General features: G+C 40.1%; 1 protein-coding gene across 1 annotated transcript; it reads right to left on the minus strand.

The window, feature by feature from the left end:
- Nucleotides 1-2,476: 2,476 nt before the first annotated feature.
- On the minus strand, nucleotides 2,477-5,628 carry dlx3b (distal-less homeobox 3b). The gene is made up of 3 exons (XM_051418258.1): nucleotides 4,765-5,628; nucleotides 3,742-3,926; nucleotides 2,477-3,411 (listed from the first exon to the last, which is right to left on the minus strand). The coding sequence occupies exons 1-3, from the start codon at nucleotides 5,105-5,107 to the stop codon at nucleotides 3,097-3,099; spliced, it is 843 nt and encodes a 280-aa protein (XP_051274218.1). The 5' UTR covers nucleotides 5,108-5,628; the 3' UTR covers nucleotides 2,477-3,096.
- Nucleotides 5,629-15,165: the final 9,537 nt, after the last annotated feature.

Here is a 15,165-nt window from a genome sequence, read left to right on the forward strand (position 1 = left end):
ATATCGCTGCACCCTAGAGACAAGTGCCGACACCACACTGCTGGCTGTTGCAGGGGGCACCGGCTCTATTTAAGGTGCTGTGATGTTGTGCCATGCAGGATCACATTCAAGTTCAACAGTTCACCTCCATGGCTACTTACACTTGTTAATGTTTAGAGATGACATATATGGACAAGTCTGACAGCCCACACATACAAGCACAGCCTGTAGCGAACACACACGTTTGTCTTAGGCACAAATGTTTCCCCTGACAACCGCAGCCGAGGGCCACACATGCTGAGGGAGCCACCGAGGGGAGGTCACATGTACTCTTGATGAGATTTCATTGATATTAAAAGGCAATAATACTCATGTTGCTTTTGTCAAATCAGCACAGTGCACTGAAATGATGAGTGATGCTGTAGACAACTGGTGTTGAATTCAGGGAAATAAACCAAAGGGAAGCCATTAGGGAAATGAGACTCAGAGCTGTGATACATTTCAGTTTTGCAGCAAAATGTTGACAGAATGTGTGTTAAGTTTGGTAGAAACATGCAGAGTGCTTTTTAGAATTAATTGTAAGTGTCAAGAAACCAAGAAAAACACTAAAAACCTTTATGGTAAATGTGACAACAACAACAACAACAAAGATGAGTTTTTATTTTAAATTTTGATATGTTTGAAGTTATTTTGTTCAATTACAATTACTGGAAATATTATGCTTTAACCTAATTTAAAATAAATCAACTGATATAAATATGTATTAAATCTCTTAATATGGATTGCGTAATGCAATAATTTCCATTAATGTACAGGCCTTAATTTCAGTTGTGTAAGCCTCTAAACAATCAAGGTGAAAAAAATATTCACCAAAAGCAATTTTTTTTAGTAAGATATTTTTTATTAAATATTATTAAAATGTTTATTAATTAATTATACATGATTCTAATGTGGACGAATATCTTTAAAGTAACATTACTTGATCATTACTGTGTAAGAGAGTAATGTTGTTTAATTCCCACAGATCTTTTCTTGACAAGTGAAAATATATTTGATCACACAATGGCGCTTAAGGACTTTTAAATCTGCATTTTAAGCTGTAATGTTCTGAAATTATTGTAATGACACTCTGTTGTCATAAAGTCTCATACAGTAACACCTTCAGTAACGCATACCATTCTAGTGACTGAATGCAGCAGAAAGGGTTATAAAATCACTATAACGCCGTGGGTACATTTTCTCTCAGTGCGTAATGGCGCCTTGGTGGTCCATATGGATGATATCGCCATTAGCAGTTTCTTCATTCATTCATGTGTTTTTTTTTCCTGCAGATTATTTAATAATGCAGAGTTCATGTGACCAAACCGAGGTTATTGTCCACCGACATTAGTAATTAGCTGTGAGGACTGCCTCATTGTCGCTGTCATTACCGGAATAGTTGTCATGTTTATCCAGCATCTCTCAACTAATTAATATCACTGTATTCCCCAGGTTTCACATGTGTCACACTCGCTCCCATTAGCCCGTTTCATCACCTGGGAAAACTTTTGGACAAATTTTCTTCACATGGATGACCAATGAGCTCTCTCTGGGTAAAAACCTGCTTATCAGCAGCTTGGATCGTTTGTCAGGAGAACTATTTTGCCAAATACAATAGAATGAAATCAAATGTCTACAGTAAAACACAAAAAAAAAAAAAACAATGGGGTCTTCTTATACCTTCAATATTTGGCAATGTTTCCATCCATCCTGCTGTGCGAGTGCGCGTGCGCATGCGTGAGACCCCTTTCGGCAACGGACTGGCTTCACCCCCGCACAACCCGTGTGTGTGTGTGTGTGTGTGTGTGTGTGTGTGTGTGTGTGTGTGGCAACGAGCTGAATTCTCTCTCTTGTTATCTGGCAACAGAACAGTAATAAAATCGAGTGACTCCAACATGTCTGCTTGTATGTCGCCTCCTACTGCAGCGCTTTGCACGCAGCTCACAGCACCAAAAACTGGTCAGTTCACTGTGCTGTGAACATTATGGGCTTTTAACCCTTTGGATCAGTGGAATAAATAACCTTTTTTATCTTTAATTGATGAGGTCAAAAATATCTTGCAGAGACAGTTTTGGTTTAGACAAAAGTCTAATTAAAAGTGGATTCATCAGTTCATTAAAAACTAGCACTACAATCCTCTGCCCAATGTAATACGGCATAAAACTGTTCTCACAATCGGATGAGTTCCTATTTAGACCTTAAGATGCATATATTGTTATTAAATATTCGTTTACGTTAATACACAATGAGCTATTTTTATGCAAGTAAGGTATCTATATCCAAAGAGAGCGATCAAAATAATGTTTGATTCATAAAAAATGTTCAAATATGTGAAACTAATGCGAGCAAAGAAAAGTTACTTCTCTGTGGTGTGGGGCTTATCGGCCCTACAGTAAATTATCTGCACGGTTTGGCGGCCGGACAGTAACCTGTTTATAAAGGGGCTAGACACACAACATTTAAGTAACACCTTTATTCAATTGACAAGAAGGCAACAAGTGGACTAATTACATGAATATGAAAATGGTTTTGGAAGCACCACAGTGCAGTCTTTCCATTTCAGACAAATATGATCATAGTGGTTCTGCATATAAACACATATTTACAGCCTTCGACGTTTTGTACAAATCTTTATAAATATGACCTGAGTTGTTTTGGACGCACTCTCTACAAACTCACATGCATGCTTTGAATGTAGCATGGATCAACTGCACAGTTTTGTCAATATTCGGTTCGTGGTAAGGCTACATGTTTTAAAAAAAAAAAAAAAAAAAAAACTTTGCATATTCATTTACAAAAGAAGTTAAAGAAATACATCAGAAGCGATAAATAATTTAAAAAAAAAAAAAACACGCCAGATGTCCGTTAAATATGCCACAAGTGATCAGAAATCCCTTATGTGCTTTGTGAATGGAAGCCACATTTCTGAAACATTCTTGATCATCCAAAAACCAAAAGCAATGTTTCACTTCAGGCCTGCTCCCGGTCCACTCAACCATCGCTCTGCAGAGTCATTGTGGAGAGACCTCGTTTGATAAAAAAAAAATATGAGGAGCTAAATCTGCTCTTAAGTCACTGTTAATAAACAGCTCCCACGCTTTGCTGTGGGACTGGGTGGTGCACGGTGCCCGGGTGCTGTAGGTGTGATCCCTGCTGGTACCAGTGGTTGTTATAATCCTCCAGGTATGGCGGCGACGAGCTGTGCGTCGGCTGCGGGACCTGAGGTCTGCTGATCGGGGTGTTCTGAGGCGTGCTGTTCTCCCACACAGCCGGGGAGGGCGGGGAATTGCAGGCCATGGAGTCGCTGGCGTTAGGACTGTGATCCAGGGGAACCTCGCCGTTTTTGTACAGTTTCTTGAACTTGGACCTCCGGTTCTGGAACCAGATCTTGACCTGGAAGAATACCAATGGGAACATAAATTATAATGCAACAGGAAACTTAGATTAAAAGTGCTATAACATTTATGAATGTAAGCTTACATGTAAACTTAATAAAAGTACAATTCTGCAGTATTTTACTGAGAGAAAATAAAGGATTATAATTGCTTAACTTGTATCTAAATAAAGTGCATCACACCGAGAGACAGAAATCCAGTGTCTACTGTGCGTAATTACGCATGAATAGACAATCACTGAGCAAATATTTGAGTTTATTGCGAGGCTCTAACTCGTCTGACTCTAAAAGTATTGATCAATTAGAAACTACTAGGTGTTATATCGTACCTGTGTCTGAGTGAGACCAAGCTGAGCCGCCAGCTCCGCTCTCTCGGGCAGAGCGAGGTACTGCGCCTTCTGGAAGCGCCTCTGCAGAGCAGCGAGCTGGTAGCTGGAGTAGATCGTCCTCGGCTTACGGATCTTTTTCGGTTTTCCATTCACCATGCGGACTTCTGGCTCTGGCTCTTCTTTCACTAAAAAAGGAGTAAAATATTTTGATGAAATACACCATTATGGAAAACGTTGGGAGACCAGTAAGTGTAAAACTTTAGCTTAGTGAAATAAAAGTGTCACCATCGCGACACAATGTGGATGAGCTGACAGGAAAATTATGTCGGCGTAAAAACGCTTATACAACAAATATTTTGTCACAGTAATATCTCAAAGAAAAACTGAAATGCGGCTAAAAACTGTCTCAAAACAAAAACTACATCACTGAGACGGGATCAGTTTATTTTGTCAAATTTCCAAATTGGCAGGCTGGTAGTAACATATTAAAATTGATGGAGTGAATATTATTAGCTTTAATCAAACCATCATTGTTTTATGGCCAGCTGTTAATGGCTGGCTCCTTCCCAGGCGGGCTGTTAAAAGACGACCCAGCAGCCGGTAGGCTTCCACTGAGCAAAGGTTCGTTTTTTTTTTTTTACCTGCAAATGCATAATAAATCAAACAGGGGCGAGTGAATATTACAACTGGCCTCATAAGGTAAAATTTATGGAGACATGAAACCTAAGAAAGCCTGTAGTTTGACTGAAGTCAGTATATCACGCTGCATATGTATTGTCTCCAGTTTGTACCACAAATGTTTTACATTAAACTAAAGGGGAATTTAAAAAACAAAACGAAAGATGATTCTTAAAATGAAGATAATAAATAAAACTAAGAAATAGTTGGCAGTTCTGTATGTTTCCATATGCAACCGGGGCTCTATTAAAGACTCTATTGTCAACTTCAGGAGCAAATAACATTATGCACACTTGACATTAAATCGATCGCATTAAAACTTCCACAAATTATCTCAACATTTACCTGAGCTCGGTGGCGAGGCCTGCAGGTGATCTCTGCTGTAATGTGCGTACTGCCTGTAGCTATTTGTGTAGGGGTATTCAGATTTGGTGGCGTAGGCTCCAGCGGCTCCCATTCCGTTCAGGTTAAACTGATGGTGGTAAGAGTTCATGGGCTGTCCGTACGCTTGACTCTGATAATATTCGTGCTGGCCGTGGGCCGTCTGTCCGCTGTAGTAGCCCATGTCCGTCACCGAAGACTCGGGGAGAGTAGGAGAGTCCTTGGAGTTCGGGTGGCAACTCATAGATCCTGGTAGATCGGTCAAAATGCACGCAATCTTCTTCTCATACGTCTGTCCGGCGCTCATGGTGAAAGCAGCCCTCCAGAGAAAAGAAAGAAAATCCACTGGTGGATTCTTTCGTTTTGGAGTGCGCAAAGTAAAATCGCAACAAAAGAACTGGTGTGTGTGTGTGTGTGTGCGCACACTCTTTGAACGCACAGCTTAGGAAAAAGTCTATAGTCCACTGAAACTCTCCCAGCTGCAGGAACTTGGTTGTGGCATCGCTCAGCCCCTGTGACACAGAGTTATAGAGAACTGAGTTGGAAGCTGCCTTCTCATTGGCTCCACAGTTTCCCCCCTCTCGTGCTCCAGGCGAAGTCGTGGTGAAACCCAGCCTTCAGCCAAGAGTGCCTATGCACGCATACCTCAGTGCCCTGAGTGTTTTTTTTCCCTTTAGATTTGCATTTACCTGTTCTCTGGGTGAACATGCAGCTCTGTAGGCCTCCAGAGACTGTCCAAAAAAAAAAAAATACACACAGCTACATATAGGTCCAGTCTTTCTCAACAACTGCATCATCCGCAGGCTGGCACCAAGATGTTACAACACAATAGCAGCCAGAGTCTTTCTAAAGCCTAATCCTGCAGCCAGACCGTCCCCTTAATGTTTTTTATGCAATGTTTTCTTAACAGTGCCTAGAGATCACACTTTATTCAGCCTATTGTAAGGCTGCCAGCCAGCCTCCCACAGACTCCCATTGTCATTCAAAGGTGCTGTCGGACAGTGAACTTTACGTGAAAGAGATGGGAGAGATAGGTAAAAGACTCGTTGAACTGATATTGCCTGCGGGTAAATTCCTCCACACTGTGTGTGTGTGTGTGTGTGTGTGTGTGTGTGTATGCAAATTAGACTGAGACTGTTAGAAAATGACGGCAAAGATCTGTACACTCATTCACACGGTATATAATGTGGAAGGTATACAGTGCACAGCTTCATATTTATTTACTTATTTATTTTGAGGAACATTTTGATGAACAAAAATGTAAAAAAATATTGTTTCGCTGGTCATTTAAACTGGAGATTTTCACTCTGTCCGTTTTATTCTGCAGCTCATGTGCTGTCACCTGAAAGCACGGTGCACAGCGCCCCCTGCTGTATTCATCCACACAGGGAGCTTTAATTTTAAATGCAGCTTCACACAGCTCAAAATGTACAAACTGTACACACTGTACTGTGCTCTGCCGGCTACTGATAACATTTCCCAAAGTTACTTTAACATTTTTAACAGTCCACAATCTCAATTTTTTAAATGACCCTTCTGATATTACATGCATTTCCTTTGTAGCCACTCATGTCTGATAAACTACCGCCCTCTTTTGGTAAGTTTCTGCAGTACTGTCGCGTTAAAGGGTCAGTTCACTCAAATTCTAGCAGTAACTGTAGCCAGATAGATTCAGTATTGCATACTGGGCCATCTGCATCTGTAGATAAATGACCAGAAATAAAAATAAAAAAAAGTCATAGATAACAGACACAAAAGATGACCTTTTATACTGAAAATAGATTATAGTTTTGAGGTAAACTATGTGCTGATAATTGATCTCTCTGAGAGCCCATAGATTCACAGACTGCCCAAATGAAAATATGCTTTTTTGTTAAAAACGTTTCCACCCAAAGCATAAAACATACAATCAGAAACACAAACATAAGTGATTGGACATGTTCCACTCTGGTATTGTTACCATCCACTATTATAAAGCTGACCCTATACCTGTTGAGTCACATCTTTTCTGAAGATGAAGAAGTTTCCTCTCTTGCCTTTCGGGGGCGCCAACTCACAAGGTTGAATGGTGCAGTTTTATCTCAAAAGACACAAATAGAGCAAATGCTTTTCCGTTATTTGATATTAATTTATTATTTGATTTCTAATTCATATATTTCAAGAGACTTTATAGTTTGGTGAAATGCTTTTTGAGACATTTGTGATTGAGTAATGAGTGTTGGCTTACACTTAACTAGACAGCACCAGTGGTCTCTGTTCTTAACTAGACTCATTTCATCTTTTTCTCCCAGTGTTTGTAACATTATTGATTCACTGTGTGACTGGACGACCCACATTTACTTATGTGATTAAGGAACTATTTAGGTTAATAGTATTGGGGAGTAGTGAACTATATGCAATTAAAGAAATCATTTAATTACATGTTGCAGTTCAGCTACAAAAACATAGTGATTCAAGGAGTTAAATTCATTTTTCTACCACTTTTGTGTAGTTAATGACTGAAACTACAAAAAATGTTGGGCCATAAAAGGAAAGAAAATGACTGTCTATTATTTTGTGGTTTATGTATAAACTGTGAACAAATAGACACTTTTTGCAATCAACTTAACTAAGTGGCTTGTTTTTCTGGCATGTGACTTTTTAAGATTATATTTTGTTATACTTCTGTATCACAGATTGTCATGTTATTGTTTTTTTTTACAAAGTGTTTTTATACTACTTTTTAATAGTATAAAGTAGCATTAGTTAAAGAAACTATATTTCTTTAGGTTAGTTTTGCTGTAGTTCACCTTCTTCTAGCATGAAGTAATTAGTAGCTTACAAAGTTTTCAAAGTAACTTCCCAACACTGTAGGTTAATGAGTAACAGTTTCATGTTGTGATAGAAACAGAAATCTTCCATTTAGAAGACAGTAAAGAAGAGAAGACTGAGCATGATCTTTATTTTTTGGAAGAATACAATTTATTAGATTTTTTTTAAGGCAGCTTTTGAGTGTAAATATTTTGCCAAATGCCCCTAAACCTTACTGTATATTCAAGAATATCTGAGAAAAACTGTGTATGTCTCATGTTATGAAACCTTTACAGACGAAATCTGTGGTTTTAGCAAGTTCTCAAGTCTCACACTTTAAACTCTCGCCAAATAGCAGTGGAAGTTTATAATGTACATTATATATTATATGACACTAGAAAAATGAGGAAATAGAGACACATTAGGTCAATTAACAGGTAGATATACAGAACCCTTTTCTGCATGTGAACGTCCAGATCAGGTTTGCTCTAATCACATCACAGAAACGTGTTAAATGTACAAGCAGAAAAAACACACATTCAAAATTTAAACACATTAATGCAAAAACATTTAATCTAACAATGTACGTTACATATTTAAAACTGCCTCTAGAGAGCCACAAAATCTGTCAATTAATAATCTATGAAGTATCTTCAGTCCTGCCAGTCTTACATAAATGCAAGGAGCAAATAAATTGATGTAAGATTGAAACAGTCATATTATTGTAGTATCACAAAACATCCAGTAGTTGGTGCACATGTATTAAATCTCAATGTAGTGGTGTCAATTTGCAAAGACTGTCTGGCCACACACACCAGAATGTGTGAGTATAAATGTATGAAATGGGGAACTTCCCATTGTCATTTCATTGTGGCAGTATTGTGTGTGTCTATTGTTTGAAGCAAAAAAATAAAGATGTTGCAACAACAAGCTCCTTTCAGGGTTTAACTAGTGTGAAGATCAAGTACTGGACTTTACACATAAATGAAAATCTGAGGTTTTGTTCCTTTTTTATTATGTGCTAAGGTTCCTGAGGATTTTTTTTTTTCTTCTGAGAGTCTTCGGGGTGCACCCGTAAGAGATGTAATGCTAGTAGTGTTTATTATGAGATTTCATAACCTGCCTTATACAAAAAGAAGGATTCCAGATAAACTATCATGTAGCCAAAGTTCAGAAAATTACTATGAATTACTGCCTCATTGTTTCTTTCCAGTTTCAGTTTTTTCTAACTGTAAAGTAGCCTGCCATCCGGTTACACCTCTGAAAACCCTTTATGTTATTGCAGAGACCAGACCCTCTAATCTGCAAACTTAGTGTTTGTCTTTGATCCACAAATGTCATTCCAGACACCAGACAGTGAAGAGACTCCCAAGGTGCAGCAGCCTGTATGCATAAACCCGTACACATTATAGTCTGATATATATAGTATAAGGTGCAAATGTCTAAAGTTTTTGTCTGAAATATTTTTTTCTGTCAGAGAATATGTAATTTATCCACGGGTGAAAATCTATCCTACACAGGGCCAAATGAACTCTCTACACTCAACCAATCAAACCCTCACAACACAGTAACATGAGACAGCTTTCAGGGACATGTTTTGTACTTTTCTAATGCAGTGTGTAAAAGTGGAACAGCTGGCATGGTTCCAACGCAGGACAAAAGCTCAGGCCTCGCACAGACAAACCTCAGTAATTACTGGCTAACTAGGGTTTGGTCTGATTGTTGTCAATATAAAAAAAAAAGGTACCTTTTGTACTGTTTATTACAAATTGAGTCATTTTCCCTCAGAGAAAGTAATTTAAATCTCATTTAGAGTTATCCATGTGATTACGGAAGCCCCTTCAGGACAAACAGACTCTAATAGTAGTGACGCTCAGACGTGACGTATGAGGGAGAATCAGAGAAATACCAGTCGAGCTGTATTCTCAGGACCTTGATAGGACGACAATGCCTGCAGTTATCAAACAGTATCACTTCAAGTACAAGATGTACCTCTCTCCATATCTCTCCTTTGCGGCTCTTCTCTGGTCTTTCAATATTGAAATTCCAACTTCAGCATTCCAGATTGAATGGATTCTCCCACAGACGGCACAGTTTTATGAAGCCCTCAAGACAAATATGGGACGCTGTGTTGTTTTGTGCTCACGTGAACACTTGTTGTATTGCTAGTGCAGAAAGCTTCAACAACTATGCAGAATGCCATGTGCCTACACATTTATGCATATACCTACTACCATTCAAGGACTTCTATAGCAGCACTAAGTGCTATATTTAACCCACAACACACAAAGGGGATCCCCATCTGTACAGTAATTTGTACATGATCCCACATATATACACCTACACTGCAGAGGATGTTTAGGATTTAATTATGAGAGGGACATCACAAAAACAAACTCCCCTCATTGCTTCCTACACCCCCGCTACAATCAACGCAATTTCATCTCCCTTTGAAAACTTCAAGGCAGCAGCGTGGAGCTCCTTGAGATAATGAAGCGCCACTGGCTAGTTTGTGCTGATCTGATTGAATGGTCGGCTCGCTCGGGGAGTCAGGGCACTCTCACGAGTGGGAGCACTGGAAGTCTATTAACTGCCAACTCTCTCTTTCTCTCCCCGCTCTCTCATTCTCCCTCCTTCTTCAGTCCTGATTAGAGATAAAAAGAGAAAATGGCAATGAGTCAAGGACTTTGAGCCATCTGTGTAATGTAGATCTGTATGTCCAGACAGGAAAAAAATCACCTGATGCTTTTTACTTCTACTCCTCTTTCATGAGTAAAACGTTGTCGGTCTTTTCTCCAAATGTTTCCAGATATCTATTAAGTACATGATCTGCAAAATGCATTATCCAAATAGTGACCTGTGTACAGTTTAATAGCACAGAGAGAAACTCTAAGCCATCAGACATAACTACAGTAATTGGGTTCCCCTGAAACTGGCCAGCAGCTCAGAGCTCCCATCCTTCCTAGCTAAAAATACTCGACTTGATCTGGGAACAAATGATCATTCCAGGCTCCCAGCAGTGTTGTTAGTTGGCTGAACTACGTGGAATCGAGGCCTCACTGTTCTCAGGCTGCTTCACACCAGGACAGCGGCACACTGTGCAGAGATGGGTGTGTGTGTGTGTGTGTGTGTGTGTGTGTGTGTGTGTTGCTCACTTAAGGGGATCAGAGGAAAGAGACCAGGTAAGGCCTGGGTAATGTGTTCCCAGGGGTCCACAGCTGCCAACAGAGTCAAAAAGTTGATGGAAGACACATGCGGCCAGATGTTAAAGGGCATGCCCTTTTTCCCCAAACAAACAACACACGCAAACACACACACACACACACACACACACACACACACACACACACACACACACACACATAATCAAAACATGTTGTAAAGCTAAATGCTACCCTGCGGGACTGCTTCCACCCACACTGGCTCTACTGTGAGTGGGTCCGCTCCTATTGGCAATCTGCTGCTTTAAAAGGAGCACTAATGACACTTGTCTCTCTGCAGTCACACTCAGCAGTTAACACACTTCCTTCACCTCGTCAATTGCACCCTGTTACATGTACAGTAGATAATCTTTAACGTGAATTTGTTTGTTTGTATGCTTGTTTTTGTTTTCATGTGCACCTTTTATGAATCTGAGATGATCTTTTTTTCCTCTCTGTATTTTGAGCATCAGTTCCTGTTGTCCTTTTAGCTAAATAAGCTGAATCTCGAATAAGTAAAGTATAAGTATCTAACCTATCTCAAGTTTATACTGAAGTACAGTACTTGAGTAAATGTTAGTTATATTCCACCACTGTGTAACAATATTGTGTTGAGAGTGTATGAAAACTAACAAAAGTTGAAAAAGTTAGCCTAAGATGATGGAAAATGGTTGAAATTACTACTGAGTAGAGTTCTAATTGCTAGCAAAAGATCAGCTAATGGATAAACAACTGATACGCAGCAAAGGGCCACAGGTTGGATTCAAACCCTCTAACAGGTGAGCTATCCAGGTGCCCCAAAACACTTTCCTTTTTCACATTTCTTTGCAATAAATATCAATTTGATGATTTTCTATGGGACTTCTTATTAATGGCCTCCATTTGCCATGTGATCATCGGCTATACATCAAAGAATTGGTATCCATTTCAGCCATATCACTTCATCCTAAATAGAGTTATTTTAATCAGGCCTCCATGTGAGCACATACTTCAACAAGTATTCAATGTGTGTTTGAATTCAGGGATGTAAACAAACAACCTCCTGGATGGAGACAACAGGCCTCTGATCCAGACAGCATTCCATGTCAATCTGCATTTGCGACGGTGCACTGCACTAATTGAGTGGTCCGGTCCAAGTGGGCAGTAAGCAGAGCCACACACAGTGAACTAGACAATGGCAGCATACCAACCCACTAGTTGTGTGTTGTTTGTGTGTTTATACAAAGACAATATGTCCTAATCAAGATCCAATGCATCCTCCGTTAAGAGTTCTCTTCTTGTTTCTTTCCTATCCTTTCTCCCTTCTGGGGGGTTTTCTGTTGTATGCTTATATATCTTTCCCTCCGTCTGATGCTCTTCACTCCGTCCATCACCTCCTCCCAGTCCTCTCCAGCTTTTCTACTCAGCTGGCACAAACACCAGACGCTGCACTGAGGCATCCGCACAAGTGTCCAAGTCCTGGCAACCCCAGCCTCACTGACAAGAATGCATCTATTCTCCGGCTCCACTTGCCAAGAGTGGATGAGTAAGAGCGGCCTGTAGAAACAGCTGTTCAAGGAGTGATCAAAAGAAAGAGAGAGACTTCTTTGATTACTACCTCTTTGTTCGCCCTCCTCTCAAACTTTCGTATTCACCAAGGCCACTCTCTGCAGTGGGCTGAAAGCCAAGGGAATGCACTAGGTAGTAATAGTGTGCTTATTGGAGTGAGAATACGTCTATCTATTTGCATTTCAAAGCCACCTGCAGCAGAATTCCAAAAATCTCTTCCCATTGAGCGAAATTTAAACTATAATATCTGCAAATGTCTCTCATGTCTCATGAGTCCCCACAGTTCATCTTGACCCTTCACCCCTTTGTTATAATCTCTTTTGGTGCTTATCACTTAAGAGGGAATATGTAGCCTTGGTTACAGCTACACTCTCCTTGAGTCTGCTGGGTTGAGATGCCCTCTCCCAGGATTCTAGCAGGAAGCTCCACCCTGATCCAAGCATGTTTGTTTTGGCTCAGACTGAAACGCACGGAGGACTAGATGAAACCTCTCCCTTCTATTTGCTGATTATCTCTACTAAACCTGCAGGCAGGATGACACCGGTTTTCATTTCAACATAATCAAATGCACTTCCTGGTGTTTCTAGCTAGGTTTACCCCCCACTTTGCTTTATGGATTATGACGGTTTCAGTAACAGTCACAGTGTAAAAAGAGTCATAGGTTGAGTTTGCTACATGAAGATGTTTCTTCTGATCTTCACTGCATGCATCTTAAATGCATAAACATTTGTATTTCCATGAAGCTAAGCTCAGTCTGAAAATACAGATGTGTAATCCATTATTTAAACATCACATACTAGCTGAACTATAATAAAATATTAAATTTAAATGGTTTGAACTGCCACAACTTCCATAGGTCCTGAAATCCGGCACCTTTGTTTGTGTGTTTGACATAAACCAAATTCAAATGCAAAAGATACATGTACTCAAATGCCTTTGACTGGAACTCTGTTGTAGAGAGGAAAATCACAGAAAAGTCTTGTGTAAGACATCCACCTAGTTATTTGGTGGGCTTGTTAACACAGTGTAGAGAGCTGTCATTTTTCCAGGCATGCCTGAGCACGGCAGATTTGGGGAGTTCCCGTTCTTCCCCCTTTTACTCCTCAGCTTACACAAAAACTCCAGCATGGTCTCTCATCTCCATCTTATAAACTTGAAGTCAGACCCCTTAAATCATATGTGGCACAGTGAGTCAGTCAGCTTGCTAGGTCAGGTTGAAACAAAGTGCGTCAGTCTACAGCCGTTCTAATCCATCTGATCATGAGTAAGTTTCTACATAAATATTTGGCCTCAGGAGGTGACTGCCCTCCCCCCCTACCTCCCCACCCTCCACTCTCTTTTCTCCTGTACAGGCTTTTGTCCTCAGGGCAGGGATGAGGACATGATGTCTAGTCCAGGAAACAAGGGATATAGCGAACACAGCGCCTAGCAGCGATTCCCGATGAGGAATACCTGTACTCTGGAGTTGCTTGGGGTTATGTGGACAGATTGTGGAGTAGCTTGACTAAATTGAAAAAACAGAGATTACCATTTTAATAAAAGAATACATACCCATATATTGAGTCAGCTGTAAGTTCACCGGTTGCGGAGAGTGAATGAAAACTGTTAGCAAGCAAGCAGAAAAGTTGAAACAAGGTAAAAGAAAACAGCTGAAATAGGCCTAAAATATATAAACTGTTAAAGTAGTAATAATAGTAATATATAACAGTTAATATACTTAGCTAAAATGTACGGATAAATGGTTAAAAGGGACATTTTATGCTCATTTTCAGGTTCATACTTTTATTTTCAGTGTCTATTTGAATAGGTTTACATGTTTTAATGAAATAGCTTAAATTTATTGATACATGGTTAAAAGGCAAACGGTAAAGGATACACAGTTTAAACAGTTAGCTAAAAAGTAATTGGTAAATGGTTGAAATAGCTGAAAGTAATGGATAAACAGCTAATAGCAGTGTTATTAACTGATGAAGGGGTATTTGAGTTCATCTGACAGGGCTGTGTGTGGGATGTCTGACAAAAAAAGGTTGGGAACCACTGACCTAGAGAGCATCTTTTTAAAGGTATCCTTCATTCTTTTGCAATCAGCTGTTAATGAAATGGAGGCTTGGATTGTGTATGCTCACATGAAAATCACAGCTACCTTTGAGGACTTCTTCATCACGACAATGGTTATCTCAGGTGCTACTTGAAGGCTACTACCACCCACAGTGTCGCAGGGCCACAGTGTGAGGGACAGTGCCCCCAGACAGGCCTCTCTGTGTTTGCCTTACTGCTGAGTCTCTGCCAGTGTCCCTTCCTAATGAATGGACATTTAATGATCTGAGAGGGCCATTCAATTGAGTGGAAAATGTGCAGGTCTGTAGAGCACAGTTCCACTTGTCGTAGGAAACAAAGGGCTCGGCTCCGTATTCACACACACACACACACACACACACACACACACACACACACACACACACACACACACACACACACACACACACACAGAGAGTAGCGAGGGACAGAGTGGATTCACACACTGCATTGCATGGCCTCAGTAGTTTTCACACGCTTCAGGAAAAACTGCTTATGTTTCGAGCCTATCTATAGTGAAACACTGGACTTTACGAAGACTTTTCAGCCATTCTACCAACTAAAAAGCATTTCTAATGTGAACGATTGTACAGTTAAACAGTATCCACTATCTCCTGCTTCTCAAACCTCTGAACACACAGAACTTTATATTTACAATCTCATGAGTTTAAGAATACAGCAGTTTCCCCACCAATCAAATCTGAACCATCTGCCAATCTCAGCACACTCACAACAAACAAAGGACATGGAC

The sequence above is a fragment of the Dicentrarchus labrax genome, unplaced genomic scaffold (assembly GCF_905237075.1).
Source record: "Dicentrarchus labrax unplaced genomic scaffold, dlabrax2021, whole genome shotgun sequence".
NCBI lineage: Eukaryota > Metazoa > Chordata > Actinopteri > Moronidae > Dicentrarchus > Dicentrarchus labrax.